Raw genomic sequence first — 26498 nt, forward strand, 5'->3', positions numbered from 1 at the left:
GTATGGCAAAAAATGAAAAAAAACGTCATATTATATTAAGGCATAAAAGGTCATAAAAACATCATAGTATGGCAAGGCATGAACCTACATAGTACAGTAGCCATAAAAACATCCTATTATAGGATGGCATAAAAATATCAAAAAAGGTCATAGTATAGTATGGCAAAAAATTTAAAAAAACATCAGAATATATTAAGGCATAAAAGGTCATAAAAACATCATAGTATGGCAAGGCATTAACCAACATAGTACAGTAGGCCAAAAAACATCATATTATAGGATAGCATAAAAATGTCAAAAAAGGTCATAGTATAGTATAGCAAAAAATTAAAAAAAACTTCATATTATATTAAGGCATAAAAGGTCATAAAAACATCATAGTAGGCAAGGCATTAACCTACATAGTATAGTAAGGCATGAATATGCCAAAAACATCATTTTAGAGGATGGCATAAAAATGTCAAAAAAGGTCATAGTATAGTATGGCAAAAAAATCAAAAAAAAATCATAATATAATCATAATATATTAAGGCATAAAAGGTCATAAAAACGTCATAGTATGGCAAGGTATGAAAATACATAGTATAGTAAGGTAAAAAATTCCAAAAAACATCATTTTTTATGATGGCATAAAAATGTCAAAAAAGGTCATAGTATAGTACATAGTATAGTAAGGCATAAATATGCCAAAAAAAATCATTTTATAGGATGGCATAAAAATGTCAAAAAAGGTCATAGTATAGTATGGCAAAAAATTCAAAAAAACTTCATATTATATTAAGGCACAAAAGGTCATAAAAACGTCATAGTATGGCAAGGCATGAACCTACATAGTACAGTAGGCCAAAAAAAATCATATTATAGGATGGCATAAAATTGTCAAAAAAGGTTATAGTATAGTATGGCAAAAAAATCCAAAAAAAATCATAATATATTAAGGCATAAAAGGTCATAAAAACGTCATAGTATGGCAAGGCATGAACCTACATAGTACAGTAGGCCAAAAAAAATCATATTATAGGATGGCATAAAAATATCAAAAAAGGTCATAGTATAGTATGGCAAAAAATTAAAAAAAACATCATAATATATTAAGGCATAAGAGGTCATAAAAACGTCATAGTATGGCAAGGAATTAAGCTACATAGTATAGTAAGGCATAAATATGCCAAAAAACATAATTTTATAGGATGGCATAAAAATGTCAAAAAAGGTCATAGTATAGTATGGCAAAAAATTCAAAAAAAACATCAGAATATATTAAGGCATAAAAGGTCATAAAAACATCATAGTATGGCAAGGCATGAAACTACATAGTATAGAAAGGCATAAAAATGACAAAAAACATCATTTTATATGATGGCATAAAAATGTCAAAAAAGGTCATAGTACAGTATGGCAAAAAATTCAAAAAAACTTCATATTATATTAAGGCACAAAAGGTCATAAAAACGTCATAGTATGGCAAGGCATGAACCTACATAGTACAGTAGGCCAAAAAAAATCATATTATAGGATGGCATAAAATTGTCAAAAAAGGTTATAGTATAGTATGGCAAAAAATTCAAAAAAACTTCATATTATATTAAGGCATAAAAGGTCATAAAAACGTCATAGTATGGCAAGGCATGAACCTACATAGTACAGTAGGCCAAAAAAAATCATATTATAGGATGGCATAAAATTGTCAAAAAAGGTCATAGTATAGTATGGCAAAAAATGAAAAAAAACGTCATATTATATTAAGGCATAAAAGGTCATAAAAACATCATAGTATGGCAAGGCATGAACCTACATAGTACAGTAGCCCAAAAAACATCCTATTATAGGATGGCATAAAAATATCAAAAAAGGTCATAGTATAGTATGGCAAAAAATTTAAAAAAACATCAGAATATATTAAGGCATAAAAGGTCATAAAAACGTCATAGTATGGCAAGGCATTAACCAACATAGTACAGTAGGCCAAAAAACATCATATTATAGGATAGCATAAAAATGTCAAAAAAGGTCATAGTATAGTATAGCAAAAAATTAAAAAAAACTTCATATTATATTAAGGCATAAAAGGTCATAAAAACGTCATAGTAGGCAAGGCATTAACCTACATAGTATAGTAAGGCATGAATATGCCAAAAACATCATTTTAGAGGATGGCATAAAAATGTCAAAAAAGGTCATAGTATAGTATGGCAAAAAAATCAAAAAAACATCATAATATAATCATAATATATTAAGGCATAAAAGGTCATAAAAACGTCATAGTATGGCAAGGTATGAAAATACATAGTATAGTAAGGTAAAAAATGCCAAAAAACATCATTTTTTATGATGGCATAAAAATGTCAAAAAAGGTCATAGTATAGTACATAGTATAGTAAGGCATAAATATGCCAAAAAAAATCATTTTATAGGATGGCATAAAAATGTCAAAAAAGGTCATAGTATAGTATGGCAAAAAATTCAAAAAAACATCATAATATATTAAGGCATAAAAGGTCATAAAAACATCATAGTATGGCAAGGCATTAACCTACATACTACAGTAGGCCAAAAAAAATCATATTATAGGATGGCATAAAAATATCAAAAAAGGTCATAGTATAGTATGGCAAAAAATTCAAAAAAACATCATAATATATTAAGGCATAAGAGGTCATAAAAACGTCATAGTATGGCAAGGAATTAAGCTACATAGTATAGTAAGGCATAAATATGCCAAAAAACATCATTTTATAGGATGGCATAAAAATGTCAAAAAAGGTCATAGTATAGTATGGCAAAAAATTCAAAAAAAACATCAGAATATATTAAGGCATAAAAGGTCATAAAAACATCATAGTATGGCAAGGCATGAAACTACATAGTATAGAAAGGCATAAAAATGACAAAAAACATCATTTTATATGATGGCATAAAAATGTCAAAAAAGGTCATAGTACAGTATGGCAAAAAATTCAAAAAAACTTCATATTATATTAAGGCACAAAAGGTCATAAAAACGTCATAGTATGGCAAGGCATGAACCTACATAGTACAGTAGGCCAAAAAAAATCATATTATAGGATGGCATAAAATTGTCAAAAAAGGTTATAGTATAGTATGGCAAAAAATTCAAAAAAACTTCATATTATATTAAGGCATAAAAGGTCATAAAAACGTCATAGTATGGCAAGGCATGAACCTACATAGTACAGTAGGCCAAAAAAAATCATATTATAGGATGGCATAAAATTGTCAAAAAAGGTTATAGTATAGTATGGCAAAAAATTCAAAAAAACTTCATATTATATTAAGGCATAAAAGGTCATAAAAACGTCATAGTATGGCAAGGCATGAACCTACATAGTACAGTAGGCCAAAAAACATCATATTATAGGATGGCATAAAAATGTCAAAAAAGGTCATAGTATAGTATGGCAAAAAATTCAAAATAACATCATAATATATTAAGGCATAAAAGGTCATAAAAACATCATAGTATGGCAAGGCATGAAACTACATAGTATAGAAAGGCATAAAAATGACAAAAAACATCATTTTATAGGATGGCATAAAAATGTCAAAAAAGGTCATAGTATAGTATGGCAAAAAATTCAAAAAAACATCATAATATATTAAGGCATAAAAGGCCATAAAAACGTCATAGTATGGCAAGGCATCAACCTACATAGTATAGTAAGGTATAAAAATGATTAAAAAAAACATCATAGTATAATAAGGCAAAAAATGTCAAAAAACGTCATTGTATAGTAAGGCATAAAAATACTTTTTACTTTTACATTTTATGCCTTACTATACTGTGTTGTTTTCATGCCTTACTATAATATGTCTTTTTAATAGGGAGGCAGGGTAGAACTGTCACCTCACAGTGTGAAGACCCTTCGTTTGAATTCCAGTTTGGGCCCTTTCTGTGTGGAGTTTGCATGCTCTCCCTCTTAGTGGGTTCCCTCCATGTACTACGGCTTCCTCCCATAGTGCAAAGACATGCCGATAGGTTAATTGTGACTCTTCTTTCTTTTTGTACTATGACGGTTTTACTGACATACTATACTATAACTTTTTATGCTTTACCATACTATGACTTTTTTATGACTTACTATATTATGACTTTTTATGCCTTCACATACTATCACTTTTTATGCCCTACTAAACTGAGTTTTTTATGACGTACTATACTATGACATTTTTATGCCCGAGTATACTATGACCTAGTATATGTCCCTATATTAAAAGTGATGTTACCATGTGTTAAGGGGATACTGTATATTATTATGACATATATATACATCCTCTGGATATATGAAGATATACGTTTGTAACATATATGAAATACTCATAGTAAAATGCAACTTTATTAAAACAACATGCTTATTAAAATTCTTTGTGTTTGCATATGATTTTCTAAATAATTTCTTAGTAAATTTAAACAAATGTGTCTATCTTTTATATTCACATATATAACATCAACATATACTGAAAGGTGTTGGGATGGATATATAGCTATGTAACATATGTGTATAATATAAACAGACCTACTAAAATACATGTTTCTCTAAGCTAATCATATGTCAATTTATGATATTGTTCCAATTTCTAACAGGATTAATGTGTAATTTTTACATATAGGCTATACTTTAAATGCAGATATGATTTTACTTCATATGTACATATATTTCATATATGGACATTCAACACATGGACATACTGTATATTACATTTGTGTATGGGTATTCCTGAATGTAAATTCAGATCTGATATGTTAATAAACCATTTGGTTGAATACATTACAAAGTCAGTCTCTTTGTTTTGGAGTGGTGGCGGGGTTGTTGGGGCCTTGCAATGTTGAGACTAAACCTATGCCCTTGAGCCTCACTAAGTAGTGTTTACCTGACTGAGGATGCAGCCTGTTTTGCCGTCAGTCTTCTCCACTAGACTGAAAATCGGAAAATTCCAGTTGTTGAGTTGACTCATCACAGGCTCCAGGCCTGGCATCACTAGAGCCTCCAGGGCCAAGATCGGTTTATCCTGACAGGTAAGGTTTGGGGATGACAGAGGAGCGGTGACAGTAAGTAAAGGTTACATCATTGTGAAAATTCAATTGTTGAAACTCCTCATTCACTCTTATGGAGAAAGAAATGCATCTTCCTTGTGCAGAAATCCATTATCTTTATTTTTTGTTTTTTGAAAGAATCTTGAAGCATATTTTAAAGCTCACTATAGATAACAGAGACTTCTTAATGCCAAATGAAACCTTTTTGATCACCTACCTCTGGTGATGGCAGCAGAGGGTGAAGAAGAATGCCTTCTGTTGGATACTCCCTGCACCCTTCCCTTGCTTCAGGTGGCTTCTTGCTTACTTCTCCCTCCTCTTCATTCTGTGCAAAGTCGCTGCTGTCACTGTGGTTGGTCTCATAGGTGCTGTCGTAGGTGCTGTCATAGTCTGATGAAGCCACTGCGCGCTCATCTGGGGGGAACATTTACATTTTACATTTTACAAATATGCACTTTAATTTAACTATCCTGGTTACTGTTTAAAATTACAATGAGGACAAGTGTGGAGAAGGTCAGTATGAGTGAATCAAATTATAAACTGGGAGAATATGGTTGTAAAACATATTGTTTTCTTAATTAAGATTTACAGATGTGTCTGTTGAACTAGAAACTTCAACTTCTTAACTGGTTTTACTGCACTCTATCGAACAGGCAATTTTAAACCTTCAAGGTGACTGGGTTTATGCTTATTATTATCATGTTTTCCAGTTGAAGTGGACAGGTATGTGTAATACTGAATATAAGCCAAGAGCTTGCAGGCTGTACTCTGCTGTTTACCTGGATGGGGTATTCTGTCTCCTTTGTCGACAGATTCTACCCCATGGTTTAGTCGATTGTTGAACGGCCGGCCACAGCTGAGAGAAACAGAGCAGAGAAACACTGGCACGTTCAAAGAACAAACTCTGGTCCATCCTGTTCATTCTCTCTAGTCTGCTTATTGAAACAGCTCCTGTCCTCTCAGTAAAGACTAATGAGGTGACTTATTTCCACACAAATGTACACTCATACACATATATACTGTATAGGCACAGATGTTTTCAAAGCCGTATTCCAGTATTAGTGAATTTGATCTTTAAGATGTAATCTGATGTGTGATTGGATGCATGTTACCTGCCGCAGAGTGATGGAGGCCGCCAATGAGGGGTGGTGGAGCTTGGGGCGCTCTGGCTATGAGTTAAGGCTCTGTGATGGCTCTTCGGGGCCACAGAGCCAGGATCCCGCTCTGTTAGTGGCCCAGTCGGCTCAGGAAGCTGCACTGAACATGTCTTTATCGTAGGGCTGGAGACAGGAGTGCCCTGGACGGGAGGAGATGGGCACGGAGAGCCCAGAGGTGATACGTTGGAGGGGGGGAAACCTGAAAAAGATTGTTTTCAATTTTAAAACAAAAAAGTGATGTAAACAAAGACCTCTAATACCTTACTCAGTATACTCAACTGTTACTCAGTGTGTGAAGTAGGTTTGTACACACACACCTGGTCTTCCCAGTGGTTTGCTGTAGAGATGGTTGGAGGTGACGGAGGCAGCACAGGAGGCAGACATGGAGCGGCTCTTCGAGATGGTCATCATCACTGAGTTGTTCCATGATTCACTGGTTTGATGTAAGAAAACAGTCAGATAAATAAGTTACAGTAACTCTGTAACATCATCTTGATTTGTTTCAACTCAATCTTATTTTGTTCCTCTTGGTTCCAGTGAGTGTGTGAGTCAGTCAGTGAATGACGGTACCTGTCTGTGGTGTGTTTGATGCTGGCTGAGCGGTCTCGGCGTACAGGGCCCGGCTCGATGGTGGGCAGCCCTGTAGCTGAGGTGGTTGTGGTCCACGTTGATGAGATTCTCCTCAGCAACCCTGGGGGCAGACTCCGCCTTAGACGCTGTAATGCAGATACACACAAGGCATGTAAACACATTCACAGAACTTTCACAGACGTGGATGAGACAAGAAAAGTCTTTTCACTTTTGCTCAATTTCTCCATATCCACTGACATTTAATAATCACAACTTTTGATAATCTGAAAAATATAATTTTAATGATTTCCAAATATTACAATGTCATGTCCCATAGGCTGTAGCTCTGTTTATTAGACATTTCAGCCTTAGGCCTATGTTTAAAATAGCAAATAGACCTAATTTTCTAGAGCAATTGTTGTGCCTCCTTTTCTCCTCCATCAAAAAAGTACAGACATCAAACTAGAAAGATGCCATATTTTTTCTTCCAGCTCATTCCTGTTTTTTTCATAAGCATATGGAAGACAGAATAGTGAGTGGAAAGGAGACATGTCTATTTTCCCTGTGGTGTATATCTATCCAATGTTGTAAACTTTGTTGTAAAGCCATGGGCTAAATTCAGTTATTTGTCAGCTTGTATCTTTGTACAGTTGGTATGTTTTTCTAAAATATTCTCTCTCTCGCTCTCTCTCTCTCTCTCTCTCTCCCCCTCCCTCTCTCTCTCTCTCTCGCTGTCAAAAAAGCACACAAACACACACACAGATCACATGGTGAGAGAAGAATACAGAGGGCAGCAGAGGTTCAAATTTCACAAACTACAGAAATAAAAAAAAATGTTAATCTCTCTTTATCTATCCACTTCTTAGGCAGACAACTACACAAACAAGCATCACTGACATCCAAATGCACAGATACACACACATGACCTCACATTCCTTTGTGGTTTGCTTCTCTCCTACAGTGAAGGAAAAATCTAATCAAAGACCTCTAATAGTGTGTGAAAGAGTGACATATGAGGACAGAGAGAAAGGGCACATGCTGTTAATGCTCTGAACATCGTGTCTGCTTTTGATACTGTGAATTTTATTTTTGTTGGTAATATAGTTTAAGTGCAGGTCTGAAACACTCTGCTCTACATTATTATGCAACAATAATGTGGCTGACAAAAAAATAAAAGTAGTCATGATGCTCACTATGATGGATTGCTACATGTGATCTTTCATTAAGTCTCTGTCATATAGTCTAAGTCAAAAACTTGAGTAAAAAATGGCCCCAGGTCACCAACATTTCTGACTACCTTTATGTAACTGCTATTTCTGTCCTTACTTCAGAGCCGTACAACAGGGCAGCACAAGTCAGCTGAATCACCAACTTTAACCCATTGCCACATGCAGACTCACAAATCCCCAATGAGCTGAAATGAGGCAGCATCTCACCGAGTTCCACTACATGGGGCGAGCATTTGAGTGCACTCAGGCAGCGTTAAAGCTGCTAGTCACTTTCCTGGTAGGCTACCCTGCATTGCATCACACGCTTTATTTAGTTTCCTTACAGCCTTAAGTGCCTGCATATATTTTGAAGCACCAGTCTTGTAAAACATTAAAAAGCCCCCTGGAAGCCTGTGCGTCATTGTTAGCTACATTAGAGCCCCACACTACGCCAGGAGTGAGGGAAGAAATGGGGGTGATGTATGCAGGATGAAGTATACCTGGGCATACGTGTTTGTATATGTCCTGCAGCATACAACGAGAATAGAGCAAAAGGCAACAACGATACAGCTGGTTATATGAACACAACACATCTAACTTCTCTCATTCACAGATATTCTCCTTTACTGGTTGTGATGTTTGCTTCCAACTGGGAAACATTCTTCAACTTTAAAGGGGAACTTCACCGATTTCACACATCAAAGTCTGTTTACCAGACTTGGAGAGTATTACTGTATACATGAAAAAAGTTGTATAAAGCCTTTTGGGCTCCAGAGGGAGCTGTGTGAAGTCTCATGAATTGCTCTGGTTGGGTCTGAAGACTGCAAGTTTAAAAATGAAAAAGAATCTGGAGCTGTAGAGTTAGAAAGAAATGAGGTTACCAGACTTCAGTTGCCTGCTCCTCATCTCTGCTTGAGGCTACCTGCTTGGGGCTTAGCTAGCTTAACACATCCAAATCTCTGACTAAACTGTCAGTAGTTGAGTTGCACTCTGGGTAATATAAGCGCCAGGTTTTGAAAAGGCAGAAAAATGCTTTCATATAACACTGTAAAACTGGGTGTTATATGAGTTCAATACTAATTTGATGGAGTACTCTGAATAGTGGTATCTAATCAATGGCACACATGTTGGAATAATTGCTTAATGTGAATGATCCAAAGGCCCATGGAGGTGAAGATAAGAAAAAAAAGCAAAAAATTAGACAGAATAAACTTTTTTTTCTTGTTTTTGTTGTTTTCTTGTTCCTAGTAGCTGGTGAATTTCCGGTTTGCATCCTTAATCCTTGGAATTTCAAATTGACATTCAGCCACTGGACAGTATCTCAAACACCTAATGAAAGACAAACTTTTACCTTTGGAATGGCAAGTCTCTCTGTTTTTTCGGGCCCCTCCTCAGAGTCAGAGCAGATGTGTGTGTCTGCAGGGATGCGGGGCCGGTGCAGTGGCTGGAGGCTGAACTGGGTGCTGAGGAGGTTGCTGACGGCCTTCAGAGAGCTGCAGGTGTTAGGGGGCAGCGAGGGGTCTGCCAGCAGGTCTGAGATCAAACCATGGGCCTCACCCATCACCGCGATGTCCACTACCACACTGGTGCCCGAAGACTAGAAGAGAATGTAAGAGGGAAGGAGGGGCGGTGAAAGACAATCAGATAATCATTCTTTGGTCTAATGCAATGATGATGCAGTGATCAAACATCACACCAAGACAGTATGGTTGCCCTTGTACTAGAGACAGCACATGTACCCCTGGACTGTAGGAGACTAAATCAAACATCTTACAGTTAAAAATAAGTAGTATGTAGCGTGTTGGGAGACAGCTACTCGGGTTGAACATAATAGGTAAGTACGGAGTACTGACTATGAAAATATAATTAATAGACATCCTACAACTACAACCACTCCTGCCGATAGTTAGCTGACAACGATTCAACATATTGACTGATAAGCCCAAAGGCTCATCTGTGTCAAAGGTCAACCATGTGTGGTTTCAGTAATGGATTCCACTGTTAATGTCAGCATGTGCTAATCAGCTCCTCTTTAGTTTATAATCAATTTCTTCACACTCTGAAACCACACACACACACACGCACACACACACACACACAGATACACACACAATTATTATTCATGTACAGTATGTAAAAGTGCATGCATGCTAATTTAGCATATAGTAAGTAAAGTCAGTCCATATAAATGAGTCTGGAGGAAGTTAAAGACACAATTTGTCCATGAAAATTAACAAATCTCCTAACGACGCAATCAGGAAAATGTGTTTTTTTTTTTTAATAATCAAAAAAAATTTGAAAAAAGGTTCTAACAAACTTCCCTTGAAAAGGTGCAAGGCAACTGAAGACCTGAACCAATGAAAAAAAAATTCCGAAGGAAGATAATTGTTTAAATTGTGTTTTTAAAGATTTAAGATTAAGATTTAAAGATGAGTCTCATAAGACTCAGTTACTGAACTACAATATCCTCCAAAATATTTTAGGTAACAACGAATTTCCTGTTTCCGCTGTAAAAGGTGAGGGCAGCCCGAAGCTTTCCGGTGTATTTATACCCTCCACCTTTATTTAGAAACCCTACACAGCTGCAAGTGTCACTCCACACAGAGTTACACTTAGTCACAGAGTGGGAGGGTCTAGGGGCCAGATTGGAATCAGGCCTTATTATCAGTTACAGTGCAGTGTCTCGGTGTGGTTGACGTGGTTTTAAAGCAAACTTTATGCCAGGACCCTGACAGAGATGCAGCAACCTGCTCAGTCTACAGGAGGTGGTGTTGGAGGTGGTTCCAAAAGTCCTGCAGGGCGTCTGGTTGCCTTTTCCAAACACCCCCTCCAAATATGCCTCTATTTTTTTTTTTTACATCAAGATCCAAACATTATTTCCTGAGAAATTCATTAAAGTGTAAAAGAATGCCCTGTCTCACAGCGTTAGGAACAGTGATCTGGCCTTTTAACCGGATTTGCACCAAAATATAATGGGTTCTTCCTTGGCTCGTGCCACATCCCATTTCCAAGTTCGGTGCAAATCGGTTCAGTACTTTTTGTGTAATCCGGCTGACAAACAAACAAACCAACAAAAAGACAGGTGAAAACATAACCTCCTAGTTAGAGGTAATAATAGGAGAGCTGAATCAAGACATTCAAACTTGCCCTGATGTTTTCTCATCTTCCACCCTCACTCTCCTCCCACATCCTCTTCTCTTCCCCACTGTGCCAACTCATGAAGCAAATGAGCACACATGATCAGCCTTTACTCCCCCATCTGCCTGTCCCCTGAGGCTAATACTCTGGGCTTAACGACTCGCAGCAACCTCTCCTTTTGCCACTCTGCTTGTATCTGTTCCAAACTTTTTCACTTCGGTTGCGATTTCATTCAGTGGTTTTTCATATCCTGAGCCTTGAAGTTCTCTACTTGTACACCTTTTACCCACTCTACTCTATTGTGGTCCTCAGTTAGCTCAAGCTATCAGTTTTTCTCCTGCTCACATCCATATCTGTGCCAGGGGTAGAGCTTAATCTTTGTAGAAGAAGATAAAGATAAGTGGTCAGTGTAAAGGGGGAACATAAAAGGTAACAAGAGCAGGACCACCCCTCTGTATTCAAACAAAGTGACAGGTGATTCTCATAATCTGCTTCCTTAAACAGATTGTATTAGCTCTTCAAACATGTCAGGGCTCAGGGCTGTGATGTGATGAGTAAATGTGCATCAAGCACAAAGGAAGATAGTTTCCTGGAAGAGCACATGTCTGTATGTGTGCATGAACGAGTGTGCATGTGTCACCTCAACCTGAACAAAACCCATTAGACCACTCCAGAGCTTTATGACATCCTGCTATTGTGACATTCACCCATTACCTGGCAGTAATGGACTCTGTTCAGCTAATGTCAGGGAGAGAGCGAGATAGAGGGAGCTTGAATGTGTGTGTGTGTGTGTGTGTGTGTGTGTGTATGTGTGTGTGTGTGTGTGTGTGTGTGTGTGTGTGTGTGTGTGTGTGTGTGTGTGTGTGTGTTTCAGCTGTTTTTACGGCACTTTTCTCTGTTAGAATACTTCTGATATTTATTTTTGCAGATTTTTGCATTTTAACTTAGAGTTAAAAAAAACAACCTCCAGTGTGCATGTGAATTTGCAAGTGCATTCAGTGCAACGTGCACTAGCACTTGAGCTATGGAGCGCTACAAAGTGCTGTTCTGGTAGAGCCACAGTGGAAAGGCAAGGCAAGGGAGAAGGTTATCGATTCCTCCCAGCATAAAGGCCCACAGGAGACAGCAGGGGGAGCAATGGTCAATGAGTAAATCAACAGTGGGCGCACGTAGATGTGTGTACACACGCACACACACACACACACACACACAGACATGCATTTACCAGAGTTGCCCCTTGGGATCAGTCTGTCAGGCTTTCAGGGTAATACAGTACATGCTGCACACAGAAAGATGAGTCATAACCCGCAACAAATGCAGTGCACTGTAACAGAAGACAATATTAAACACTGCTCTGTGATGATGTACACAGATAAGTAAAATAAGATCTGTGTACATTAAGCCTCTAAGAATAGAACAACTGATTTGAATCACTCTCCAGGCCAGTGTTAGGCATTTAGATGGATACATACAATATGTGGTCACACTTTTACTGCATCCACAAAAACAGCTTTACAATAGTTATTGCTGGACTATTCATTGATTAAGATTGCATTATATATTTTTTTGGCCATGAAAAGTAAGAAAGCAGCAGAGAATTAAATCCTACACCACTGGAAATCTCCTTTATCATTTCTCTTACTTCATTAAAGGTGATTACCAAGGAGCTTGAATAAGCAAGTTCACACAGAAAAAGGGAACCTGCACTTGAAAATTATGTGAAGACAGCCCATGCGTTTAAAATGCTGTGTTATGTTTTCAGTTATCATCCCTGAACCATGCGTACTGTGTGACTGTTCCCTTTGAGCACACATGCATGTCTGTGCTATTATCATAGGGATGCACATTATCACAAAACTAAAGTTTAATCCAATTCAACAGAAATGGTGATGATTCAGATACCAAACAAGATTTTCAATGCTGACACTGGCTCTGAAACATAATGGCATCCCCCTTACTCTCTCCCTCTCTCTCTCTATTATTTTTTCCTCAAGTTTCCTTTTTCTTGTAGTCTTCTTCTTTTTCCTCTTGCGTATCTACTATTTCCCACTATGTCCGTTTTCCCTCTCTCCCACCACCCCTCAGCTATCTCCTGAGAGGCATTTAGGAGATATGTAGCCAGTTCAGGCATAAAGGCAGATGGTGAAAGCAGAGCGAGAGAGAGAGATAAAGAGAAAAAAGAGATAGAGCGAGAGAAAGGGAGCAATAGACACGGAGGAGCTGAGTCCACGGGCAGGCCATGGTCAGTCAAGTGAAAAAGAGAACAGCTCACTCTTGCAGGCCAGCTGAGCTCCTCCGCAGTCTCATCTACACTGTAAATACAGCACTACAGTGTGGGTCTGCCCATTGTCTCTGTACTACTACACCTATTGTACAGACAAAAAGTATCAAATATGTAGAATGCCTTTACACCTCTCTCAGCTTTAAGAATGAATGCTGAAGCAGTAGTAGCCAGCAAAGCATGCCAGAGGCCAAGTTCGTGTTCTGAATACAGGAGGATGCTTGCAGAATAGAAAACAGTTGCAGGATTGCACAGCAGGATTGCCTCACAGTTGCGAGGCTATTAATCCTTAACAAATGTATTTATTGATTTGTTAATAATGACTAGCAGGCCTGCAAGCCAGCTGAGATGTGTTGTTACTGGAGTTTGCTGAGGCGGCCAAGATGGCCGCATTTGTTTGTAACTGTCATTTTTGCAATAAATCTCGCTTCCTCTGATTTTCACGATGAGTTAGAATGATGCATAATCAATAGATATTGATGTAACTGTTCTTTCAGTTTGAGTTGAAGATTGCAAAAATACAAAATGCATAAATAGTGTTGTCTTGTGATAACACACAGATATAATGCATATAGGTGCCACATCCACCCTTACAGGACATGCTGCTCAACAAATGGCACCCATCTAAAAACAATAGTGACAGTGAATCTTTCAACAGTGGCGTCACTCTCCTGCTCCTCAACACCAGTCTCTCACATGTGTAACTGACCTAAAAACTAGGCTGTATCAAGAAGCTTAATTTAGACTTTGCTTCAAGTTGTCCTATTTAAACCATCTCATCATTACTGATTAAATGGCTTTCCTTTTTCTGCACACATGTGCGCACACACACACACACACACACACACACACACACACACACACACACACACAAAGCAAAGCAAAGCAAAGCACATGTAAATGCACATACATGCACATGTAGACAGCGGGGAATGTCTCCAATTAAACAAATACTGAACCTGTTTAGGAGGATGTGTATTGTCCTGATGGCGTCCCATGATACTTGCTGAGTGCCTCCTCTGCATCATTTGTGTTCAGTTTGAACACAACCACTCAAACTAGATTCCAATAGATGATACAATAGCTTTATGCTCACTTTCCTTCCTTCCAACTGTGGTTCAAATGTCACAGTGCTAAGAGTCTCAATCCAAAGCAACTGACATTTCAATAATGTAGCCCACAAACACTTCCTCGCACTCTCCTCTCCTCAGCTCTCCTCTCCTCTGCTGTTTCATGAACCTCCCTCTGTCCTCTCCACCCACCCCTGCCTCTGCATCTGCCAATGGCAAATGTTCACCAGTGGTTCGGTGATGAGAAGACCTGCAGTACACAGAAATCAGTTGTATTGAAAATACCTGGTTGCTAGGATACAGTGCATTGGGACAAAGATCAAAGTGACTCATCTATGGACCATAACATAGTTGTTTGGGGCTCAGTTGGCCACAGTTATGCTACGCCTACCACTTGTCAAGTGTTTCCGGTGATAGCAGGTGATGCATGACAACCGAGCCACGAGACCTGAGTATTATCATTACAGAGCTTTCTACAACAGGAAACTGAGGTACATATTGATTTATTAAAAGTCTATTAAGATGGTAGGTTTGTTGTTGCTGAATCTGAACAGGTTTGCTAGCATAAAGGCACTCTTGTATTTTTACTACCAGTAGCCTCTACCCCAGTCACAGGTTTCCACCAGCATAGTCTGAGAACCACTAAGCTAAGATCAGCTGATAATCCAATATTTTTATAGTAACATTTATTCAATGAAACTGTTGCTAGTATCGCTGATACTACTGAAAATCAACACCTAACTTTTCTGATCTGTGCAAGTTTCAGCAGCTTTTCAGGCATTAGGTATTGTAATCATCTGGACAAGCCAAAACCAAAACAATGCTGCCTTCTATAAAACCATAGGCAGCAACTAGTAACACACGGGCTAACTCTGCTCGCAATCTGCCCATAGAGAAAAAATGGCATAGAGACTAAATAATATCACATTATTTAGTAAGCCAAAGAGAACTGCAAAAAAGAAAAGTGAAATTGACTTAATTCAACAATCTAACAGGTAGGCATGAAGATGATTCCCACTAGTCATAACATGTATATGCACGCTATTGTGAGTTTGTTGTGATGTGTTTCTGCCCCCTAGTGGTAAAAGAATTACATAAAGCCACTTAAAACAGTTTCCATTTATGGCCAAATATGCTATAATGTTGTTCTCTCATCTCATTGTCTCAAAAAATGAATTAAAATTTGTTGTTTTAAAATGTCCTGCAGTAACAAGTAAAGTGCTACTCTACTGCAATAAGCCAAGGACAACACATACATCTCTCACACAACACACACATCCTTCCTCCCCTTTCCCTCTTGGCTGCACTGACCTGGGATCTGCTCAAAGCTCTCTTGTAGTCCCATTCTGGCTGGCACATAATCTGGAGACAGAAGAATAAAAACAGAATTTACTGTCAGAAACCTGCTCACTCCGTGACTCTGTAGAGTACTATCTGAGCACAGAACCTCTTTCACTTCTTTTGTCTTTCCTTTACTTACGCCTCCCTACATCCCTCTCTCTGTTAACCCAATGAAACAAATGCAGGTGCGGCCGTTGAGGAAAAAAGAAAAGGACACATCACAAGCTCAGATGGGCTTATGGCTCCCCGGACACCCCACCCAACACCACCCTGTGGTGCTCCTCTCAGTGCAATGATTTTTCATTTTTCTTCAATATGAGAAAAGTGTAATTTCATTTCACAGACAGGCGATGAGTTTCTGAGGGGCTTTTATGGTTGCTTTGAAATTTTTGGATGGCACCTTTAACAAAGCTGGAAAGCCTGGTTTCAGGCTTTGTTCTGAGCTAGACTAAACACAACACATCCCAGACTGGACACATAAGGATGAATTTGATAGTCTTCACTGATAAAATGACCACCAAGGGTACTTCCCAAAATATAAAAGGGTTCAATTAAAGCTGTAATAGACAGCTAGTGGCAATAAATGTCAGCAAGAGGTAACGGTTTGAATTCAGACACATAGAATAAAGTGTACACTCCTCCCACATACATTTCATGTTTGTAACAGCTGGTGTAGAGGGGATGAAATGGAGAACTAACAGCTGCTCTTTCGGAAGAAGTTGAGCTTTTTGCACAAGTTTTGATTAATCATTTCATGTATGAAGAGATGGCTTTGTGCTGGTTAATCATATCTGACAGCAGAAGTTAATTTGGAAGTTATGGCATCTCAGTTAGGATCAGCAGGATGTTCTTTTTCTGTTGCATCCCCACTGTGCGATACGGCCAGATAAAATGAGTTTATTTTTGTATTGTAAAAATTTGTGTAGTGTAGCTTTAAACTGCACTGCATTCAATTATTTTTGTTCCTTGCTTAACAGGGCCTGTCACCACAACTAGGAACAAATGTTGACATAATAATCACCAGCATGTGACCTTCTTAACGTCCTGTCACTGGATTTAAAACTGCAACTAAATAACAAAGCCAATGGAAGTGCATTGTGGTTTTTTTGCAAGTATTGAACAAGTCTTGTACCAGACCAAAATTACACCAAGCAAATGGATGACATGCATCATGCATACCTTCTCACAACAGACAGAATGGACAGAATGCCCGAAGCCCCCACAGCTGCTTGTGTTTGTTTTGAAAATAGCAGGTGAATAAACCATTCACATTTTGACTTATAGTGGGTGGTACCTAAAATCATTGCCCTAGGACTTTCCCATGGCTTCGGGCCAGAGTCATGACAAGGGAGAAACTGTCATAATTTTTTCAAATTTTTGTGCTTCCTGTCTTCACTCGCCCTCCTAGGGTGAAAGCTCAACAGAACATTGTGGAGACACTTCCAATTTGTAGGTAGCAAACTAACCAAAACAAGCATACCTAAGGTCCCCCAGCCGGAACTTGAAAAATTGTTGTCATGTTGGAAAAAGTGAAGAAGAAGAAGTTGCCTACTGGTGAGTATTGTAACAGTAGTCTACAGGAAGGACATATAATTATTTGTTGTCCTCAGAACCAGCAAGAAGATTTTCAAATACAGACTGGAAAAACATTGTATCAAACTTGATGGGGCTATATTTATTTTTTTTGGAAAAGACCGGACTTAGCAGAAGAATGTAATTTACTAGGATCATTTTGATCCACACTCAGAAGGTGGCAGTAATGCACCTAAAAGCTGTTTGTCAACCGTGAAAAAAAACAACATCAGAGGAAGAAGGAGAAGAACAAGAAATAAAGAAGAAGTTGCCCGACTATCTGCAATGGAATACTTTTATGAAAAAACCATTATAGCTTTTGATCTGTGGATCCTTACAGACTGAGAGAATATAAATAATCAAGGAACAGACAGACAATCCGACTTCACCGCCACTTCAAAGGTATGGAGTCGCCAATGTTTCACTGTCTTGCTTGTTTGGTGGGTTGTGAATTCTCAGCCATCATCACCAGACAGTTGTTGCAGCTTGACATACGTTTCATTTTTAGTCAGTGAAAGTGACGTTGTGTGACTCCTGTCCATCATGCAGTCCAGTGCAGTGGCCTGTGCCCTCGCAGAAGTCAAGGGAGACAGCCACAGTAGAGCTGCTATTTTCTCCAATCAAATATTAATTCTGACAATCAAATGTCTGGATTTTTTACAATTGGATTACACAGTTTAATTGAATTTAGAAGAATTGTTGACAGCGTTAGAGCAATTAGCTAGGTTCCTCTTAAAATATCAAAATGATATGGAGTGGCTTTTTGAGAGGCTAGCAAATTTTACAGACAAAAGCTAAGAGCTTTGTTTTGTGGCATGGACAACTCACATAATTATGTTAATTAGCTTCAGCTGGTCATGAAGCTCATTTGTGATTTCAGCTGGACATAAATAAGATTGCCCTATTCAATTACATTGAATGTGGTTAGAACAAGTACTCTAATCTTTTATTCAAACAAACATTAACCAGTCTCAATGGCATCCATATGAAGGCAAGCTTGACATATTTATTCTTAAGGTTTAAACATAGCTTTGGCTGTATCCTCTACTTAAGTGATGACATAAGGTCAATGTGCAGAATGTTTCACGTACAAAAAGAAATGCGTAATTTAATAATAGATATTGCCTAATTCTTGATAATAATAATAATTATTTAATTACTGGTCCCAGGCCTAGTGTGCATGTCAGTGTGTGTCTGTGAGTGTGTGCTGTGTCTGTGGACTGCCCTAGCTGTCATAGTTCATAGGCTGATGTCATAAAATGAGATGACCTGACAGTGCAACTGTCATCCACAGGAGATGACTTTGCATCTTGAATGGCAGATGAGATAATCTGTCTAATACAGCGGATTCATGTTTTATGTGAGCCCCTCAGGATGGGAGGGAGGTTGTTTGGAAGAATAAAAGCACTGTAATGCTGAATCACATTGAGCTTCTTGATCATGTAAAACATATGTGCTTCATTTTTAAATACTGTGTGAGTCTTTTTTGTTTATAACGCTTGTTGAAGAGTTGGGTCAGTAAACAAGGTGTTATATTAAAGTAAGGATGCAGTCAAAGTGCCACACCATGGCAGAAATCAGACCTGAGAAAACCAAATGAGTGTCCTTTCTTTCTATCACAATCTACACACACATTTCAGCTTCTGTCAATCCTATCCTCCTCTGTGCTCTGCTGTCCCGTGATGGCCTCCATTACGCTTCAAAAGCACTTCTCAAGTCAAGTATATAAGAGGCTGGGAAATTACAGAGACCTAATGCACATCTGAGCCACATAATCTTTGACAGCTCCATCATTCAGTCTTAAGTAGACTGCTACTAATTTCGCTCATGCAAATATAAGCATAGCTTAACGGTATCCTCACGCAAGAATTTGTGTCATAAAAAAAAAGAAACCTAAACATTATGTGCAAGTAGGGGTGGTTCATCTTAACCCACATACCTGCATTTTATATTGCTGGGATAGTCAACACATGCATAAACACACTGCACACTGCAGGGGGAGCTCTTTTTATTCACATGACCACTGCCAGTCTCAGGGGTGTTTTTGTGGTATGCAGAACTTAAATCTGTTCATGGGGACAAGCCTTGTGTGCTAAAGCGGCACAATTAAACTAAAAGCGAAACAAACACCAAAATGCATTTAAAAATGTTATACAATTATACAGTTAATGTCATATTTTTTATACATAACCTGAATGGACACAAATACCCTCTGAATTCACAACAGTCATTACATTTATGGACAGACTTATGAAAACACCTTTTTATAATGCCTTTCCATTAAAATTTTTCAGGTCCTAAGAAGGTCCCAGCATCCACTGAACTGCACCCTTGACAATTACTTCACCAGTCCATGACAATACAAACACAGACACCAAAACTTTTTATTTACCTTAGTACCTTTAATTTAACCTGATTTGCATGTATTTGTAATTTAAAGAAAATTAGCACTTAAAGTACCACTTATCCAAACTTTGTCGCGCTACAAACCATTTATAAATTATCATCAGTTACAAATTAGGGATTTTTCCTAGGGAGACATTAATAATCAAATTCTCCCATGTAAACAAGAATGTAAGAAATAAGACATAAAATACCAATACTGTTTGTTAATCTTGACTACTTATAAATGAACATTAAACGTTAGTCTACGAATGCATATCCTTCATCAGTCGTATCATTACAAGGTAAATATTATTCAAAACCATAATAATCGCAACCATGATGTTGTGACCCACTCCTCCTTAAAAAGAAAACTAGAATTACCACCTCGCAGTTGTATGCCTCGCCCATGCAGACAAGTTTCAGGTTACATCCCTGTTATCAACAGTCATTTAAAATATCCATTTATGTAAAACTTTTTCATAATTGCTGTGTGAATTCTTGATATGGATAAAAATGTATTTTGTGCGGTCACAGTGAGCTTGACCTTTGACCACCAAAATTTTATCAGTTTGTTCTTGAGTCCAAGTGAATGTTTGTGCCAATTTTGAGGGGATTTTCTTTAAGGAGTTCCAGAGATATCGCGTTCACAAGTCCAAAATCGTATTTTCTCGCCATGACCTTAACATTTTACCTTAAACCACCAAAATTTTGTAGCCTTGTAGCCTTATAACCCTAACCCCTAACTCAAATGCACTAACTCCCTAGTCACCATTTCTGATTGGTAGGTTTGTAGCTGTGTTCTGATTGGTCAGTTTGTAGACACACTCTGATTGGTCAGTTTGTAGCTACGTTCTGATCGGCCAATTTGTGGCCGTGCTCTGATTGTTGATTTGTAGCCATGTTGGTTGACTTGTAGCAATGTGTATCAACCAATCAGAACGTGGCTACAAACCAACCAATCAGAATACAGTTAAAAACAAACCAATAAAAATATGACTACACACCAACCAATCAGAATACGGCTCCAAACAACCAAAAAAATCAGAATACAGCTACAAATCAACAAAACAACTGCCTGAGAGCTAAAAATAAAAATAAATTTCTCAGCTGCCCAAAAACATTAAAGAAAACAAAATTAATACTTTAAATAAATATGATGAAATATGACGTATTTCATTGTGTATTTTGACAACACCTACCCCTTTTTTCCTGAAACTGCTCTTCAAGTACTGAACATGAAATCCACTCTGGCAATATTAAGCCATTCGGGATTATTTACAGGAGTTGTAGATCTTGTTCACACCATGTGACCTGTCCTTAACCCTGGGTTCTTATTTAAACTAACAGCAGTGAGTGTGTAACTGAGCATGTTATGACTTCCAGTGATAAAGCCATGTAAGGGATAAAGGGACAAAAGATCTGACTGGATGAATGTCTGTGAGTCTGTCTTTAAACATGCACACCCACACACTTGCATACACGCAAAGGCACAAGCACACACACATTAACACACAGACTCTCTGTTTGTCACGACTCAGACACTCCACTCCTGAAGAACCCAGCAAGCCGGACCCAAACCCCTACTGGCCAGCAACTGTTCTTACTAGATCCCATCTGAGGCAGAAAAAGAGAGAGGAGGAGAGACATAACACTGAGAGAGACAGAGAAAGAGTGATGATGATAAATTGAAATTTAAAGAATCATTTCCTCATCTCTCCTTATCTAATCTCGCCACCTTTGATTTCATCAGGTGATATAGTAGCATTTGTAGAAGTAAAATAAAAATGAATAAAAAATAATAATAAATGATGCTGCTCTGTTTTACCCTGATGGATAGTGATAAATATTTTAATTTTTGATTACTGGTTCTGATTACTGGGCAAATCATTATTATGATATTAATACAAATGTATTCCAGAGATCAATGCTGTGGCTAATTTGTGCAAAATGGTACAATTGTGCATTACATTAGACAAAGCAATTTTACCACAAAAATGTTATGTGAAATTTGCTTGAAATCATTCATTCATAATTTTTGCCCTGCACTTCTGTGATAAGATAAGGTAAGATGATCTGAGGGAAGGCTCATCCCTGTGTTATAGTGCTGTTGCTCAATACCTTAATTCTGTTGTACCTCATAGGGCAGCAGATTGTTTCATTTATGGTACAGCACATAATGTTTTCTATAAAAACTGATTCATCGTGACCCCAAGAATCACCATTTACCCACTCAACACAGCGAGCTTGCCAAATGGATTTGGCAAAGGTTGCCTGTGTATGCATGGTTTGGCCTGTGCGTGTTTATGAAAGTGTGTGTGTGTGTGTGTGTGCGTGTGTGTGTGTGTGTGTGTGTGTGTGTGTGTGTGTGTGTTAGAAAGAGAGAGAGCAAGAGAGAGAGACAGTTGGGACTCCTGGACTGGATGATGATGACTCACCCACCCACACACTCACGCACGTGAATTCAGATATGCTCTCATCATCGTCATCACTCAAAACCATGTTAACGCCGCTCACTGACGTTAATTGTTCCCAATCAGTGTATCAGGGGTCCTGTCAATGCACTGTGAAACCAGACCACACCAGCGATTGCTTATTGATCTCATTACACGCTCGCGTCACTCGGTCAAGCAAGTGTTTGTGTGTGTGCATGTGTGAGGTGCAGACTGACATCCATTAGACCTGTATACCCTAGCCAACAACGCTACAACTATTTAAAACTAAGAATGCTATAAGCATGTAATAAATAACCACGTGAGCTGTTTTATTTATTGAAGCAAGACTAAGAGTCTACAGCTATGCTAACATTTATGAGGTCATACTGTACATCTAAATGCTAACATGCTGATTTTTAGCAGGTATAGAGTTTAACATTGTCACCCTCTAAGCTTAGTGTTAGCATGCTAACATGCACTAATTGGCACTAAACATACAGTACAACAAGGACTTGGGGGAATGTGTAATTCTGCAGATTTAAAATAAAAAATTAGACTTAGTGAAATTTCAGCCTGATGATGGTGCTGGATGAAGATCACCAATGTTAACAATTTTCTGCAGGGACATACAGTAGGGTAAATGTCTGTACCAAATTCACAATCCATCCAATAGTTGTTTAAATATTTCACAAAAAATCACATATATCAGCCTCAGGGTGACGCTAGAGGAAAAGCCATGAGGCTCAAAAAGTCAGTTGGCTTCATTTTCTGGGCACCACAAATGTAAATATTAGTATAAAAATACTGCAGTTGTCAAAATATTTCACTCTGGACCAAAATGTAATTGGCAGACATTGTCATCCATCAGCCACTGCAACAAAAAAAAAAGACACATGGCAAAAAAAAAAAAAAAAACTATTTAAAAGTACTTAGTAAAACTGTTCTGCTAAGTTCTTTTATGGTTTAGGAATGGTTACTGGTTAGTTTCCCCAATTCAGACTGCAAATTTAAAAGTGTTAGCATAGAATTACTAAGACTTAAAATAACGCCAGCCACAACTTTACATCTCTACCTCTGCACCTCTCTCTAGTCGAACTTATCATTCATGAACTTCTCGTTAAGACTGGAATGACACAACAGGGTAAGAGGAAAAGGCAGGTGAACTTTTGTGTATATTTTACAATCTTCATCACAAGAAATGTAGTTTTGTAGTATCGCTTTAATAACTAGTGCAAGGTCCCATAAATTCACTGCATTCCCAGAAGTCACAGTAAGATGACTTGTTACGGTTGCTATGAATAAGTAAAAGTAGGCTAGAGAGCTGGGGGAAACGCAGCTTTTGACAGCTTCACACTTTGTAGACACAGTTTACTGTAGGATATGTGTTTAAATGAAAAATTAGTTAATGCTGACAGAAAATATACTGATAAAATATTAGGGTTTAAATTGTAGAAAAGAAATAACATTATTTTCATCATTTCATTTATATCTTTACTCTTTTTTCTGTCCCATGTGAATGAATTATGCTGATGGCAGCCACCAACACAGTCTCAGGCAAGTATGTGTGTGTGTTTCACAGCGGAGTTGCATGACTAAGGCTTTGCATGTACTGTCAAGTAGATGCATGCATGCATCTGTCAGCAAAATGAGATGTGTACATCTCATCCTTGCATTCTCCTTTTCATGTTTGACGCATGAGCTGTAGCATGTGATCATATGTCCTGTAGCATGATGCCTTGTATCCGCTGATGTGTTTAATGTTTAATATAACTGCACCTTGAGTAATGAGACAACATGCTCAGAAGTACAACACTGTAAATTGATGAAAGCACACAGGCCTTACAAAGGACCATGAACAGAAAATGACAAGTTGTCTATGTTAACTGTCTCATAGAATCAAAATGCAAAATCTTTAATCACGAAGTGATAAATAGCAGTAAAACTAATATGAGATTCCTGTTAAGGTCAAAATGTTCACATTGTTAGTCTTATGAAGTATTATAATGCTGCACTAAAACTATCTTCAAGTTTAAATAACACAAAAACATGTCATATACCCAGCACAGGGAAAAAAAAGTATGATACCTGCGTAACACCACAGAGAGCGAAGTGACTGGTGAAGGCAGCTGAACATGCAGTAAGCCAAAAACAGATATTTGTGTCAAGTGTTGACAGACAGAAACTGGAACAAAAACATCAGTAAACAAATGGTTTACGTTCAGTGATGCCAGTACTTCTTTTGACAACTTCCTTTGCTTTTTCTCTATGAAAAACCTTTTTCAGAAATCAGGGAGGAGGCCAGATATTTGTGTTGTTAGACAACTATCCTCAAACAAAGTAATTTTATCTCATTTCTAACACCAAATGTGGTATAGTATAATAAGCCACAGGGATAACCCTGTATCTAAACACATTTAAGCACATTTTCATATTGTTTAATATGCTTGAACAATGAAAATTGAGAATATAGAGATATGTCAACGAATTAATTGATTGTGCCACATCATTTCCACTGATATCCCTGTAATATCTGTAGCTGTATTAGGTATGCAATGTTGCAAATGGGTATTGTAATGTGTGACTCAAAGCATTTTTGCATCCTTATGATGAACTTCCTTTTTTTTTTTTTTAGGTTTTTAACTATTATTTTATCTGTAAATGGTTCCTCAATTGAATTTCCAATGTGCATTCACATTCTTGCACTTTCTACTTGTCATCTTTACTTCACAGAGTTAGCTGCATCACACGCAAATGGGCCCTCATGCATGCACAAAACTCATCTGAAACACACACACACACCATTTCATCCCAGTTGTCTGCCTCCCCTCCCCTCTTTCTTCCTCCCTCCCTCCAAGGCTCCATGGCTAAGTGGAATGCTTTTCCTTCGTGTTGTTGTACCCATGTTAGGCTACTGACGCCAGCTTGTCATTCTCTACTCCCATTACTGTGAGAGGAGAGTGCATCACAGCTCCCACAACCCACTTCTCTCTGTCAGCTTTCTGCTCTCGCTGATTGACACTGACGTTGTTGGGCGTTAGTATTTCAGGCTGAGTCCCATGGGAACAACGTGAGCGTCCAGACACTGGTCTTCCATTTGGAGCTGCATGCATAATGACTGACATCCCATTCTGTGTCTGTACTTCCCAAAGTTTTGCTCTTTTATGTGTCCCCTCCGAAATCGGACAACAGACATCTCTGTTGAAGCAACACTTTCTACTGTACTTAACATTTAGATTTGTCGCTCTAATATTTCTATGGAATCACGTTGCATTCACCAAAGTCAAAAAAATTGGAATTTTTTTTTTTACTTATCTATGAAAATTAGCTTAAATTTCAATATAATTTAATGTTTTTCATATTTATTTTGTAAATGATACATTAAACATTAAAAGTCTTCACTTGTGTGAACAGAAACTTTTACAATTACAAGTATAGTTTAATGTTGCCATGGATTCTGTCTGCTTCACTGTGGGCAACAACTGGAGCCCCATTTTTTTTAAGCCTCTGTTTGTTTACATATTGGAAAATGAAGGACGCTGAACTAGCTATTACGTATGCTGAATTAGCTACTGTTCCTTTTTGCTGCGTGGAGCTCAGAATCATGAGACATACAAAACAAGCAGAGAGTGCTTGTTGTGAGAATTGATCACCAGTTCAAGGCTCAGTACATGTATGCTGGTAAAACACTTTTGTTCATCCTATACTGTGGTATCATGCTGACTGTGATCTCATAAGATCAAGGTAGTTGCAGTAATCAGAGCGTGCAACTGTGTGGGTGTGCTAGGGTTGTGTAGGGGGGTTTCATATTATTATCTAAGCAAGAATCGTGTCTGTATCCAAAGTTCTAAATTATTCAAACTAATATTCTTCTGCAACCAAAAGCCTATTAGTCCTAGATTCTAGGGCTATTGCCACTTGCAAAAACCCACAGGAAACAACCATTTTATGGCTGTTTATCTGAGCAATTTCTCCTGGGAAACATTTACCCAGACTCCTTAGCAGAGGCCTGTAAATACAAAGTGTCCACTAATAGCACAAAGAGGATATGACTATTTCTCTATATCAGTTCTTTCCATCTCACCCAGTGATGCATACACAGGCTATTGTATAGACCATACAAAACCTATGATTCTTGTTGGTGTGTGTGTGTGTGTGTGTGTGTGTGTGTATAGAAAAGACAACACTTAGTAAACACTGATCTGAGAGACCAACAAGAAACAGAAAGACACCAAATAGGAAATTTGAAGGAGAACAAATCCATAGAAAGAAAGCAGCTCTTCTGGGTAGACTT

General features: G+C 38.0%; 1 protein-coding gene across 2 annotated transcripts in view; it reads right to left on the bottom strand.

Moving 5' to 3' along the window:
* Nucleotides 1–26498, bottom strand: part of LOC130167550 (cGMP-inhibited 3',5'-cyclic phosphodiesterase 3A-like) — a 78295-nt gene that overhangs the window by 33798 nt on the left and 17999 nt on the right. The window contains exons 2-9 of one of the 2 annotated variants that reach the window (XM_056373858.1): nt 15789–15839; nt 9340–9585; nt 6781–6926; nt 6528–6643; nt 6166–6409; nt 5833–5909; nt 5271–5467; nt 4891–5028 (exon numbers count right to left, since the gene is read on the bottom strand). In XM_056373858.1, the coding sequence (XP_056229833.1) occupies nt 4891–5028; nt 5271–5467; nt 5833–5909; nt 6166–6409; nt 6528–6643; nt 6781–6926; nt 9340–9585; nt 15789–15839 (1215 nt within the window). The remainder of the gene's footprint in view (nt 1–4890; nt 5029–5270; nt 5468–5832; nt 5910–6165; nt 6410–6527; nt 6644–6780; nt 6927–9339; nt 9586–15788; nt 15840–26498) is intronic. The other variant, XM_056373860.1, reaches the window with a different exon arrangement.

This window comes from Seriola aureovittata, chromosome 4 (genome assembly GCF_021018895.1).
Source record: "Seriola aureovittata isolate HTS-2021-v1 ecotype China chromosome 4, ASM2101889v1, whole genome shotgun sequence".
In the NCBI taxonomy this organism is placed as follows: domain Eukaryota; kingdom Metazoa; phylum Chordata; class Actinopteri; order Carangiformes; family Carangidae; genus Seriola; species Seriola aureovittata.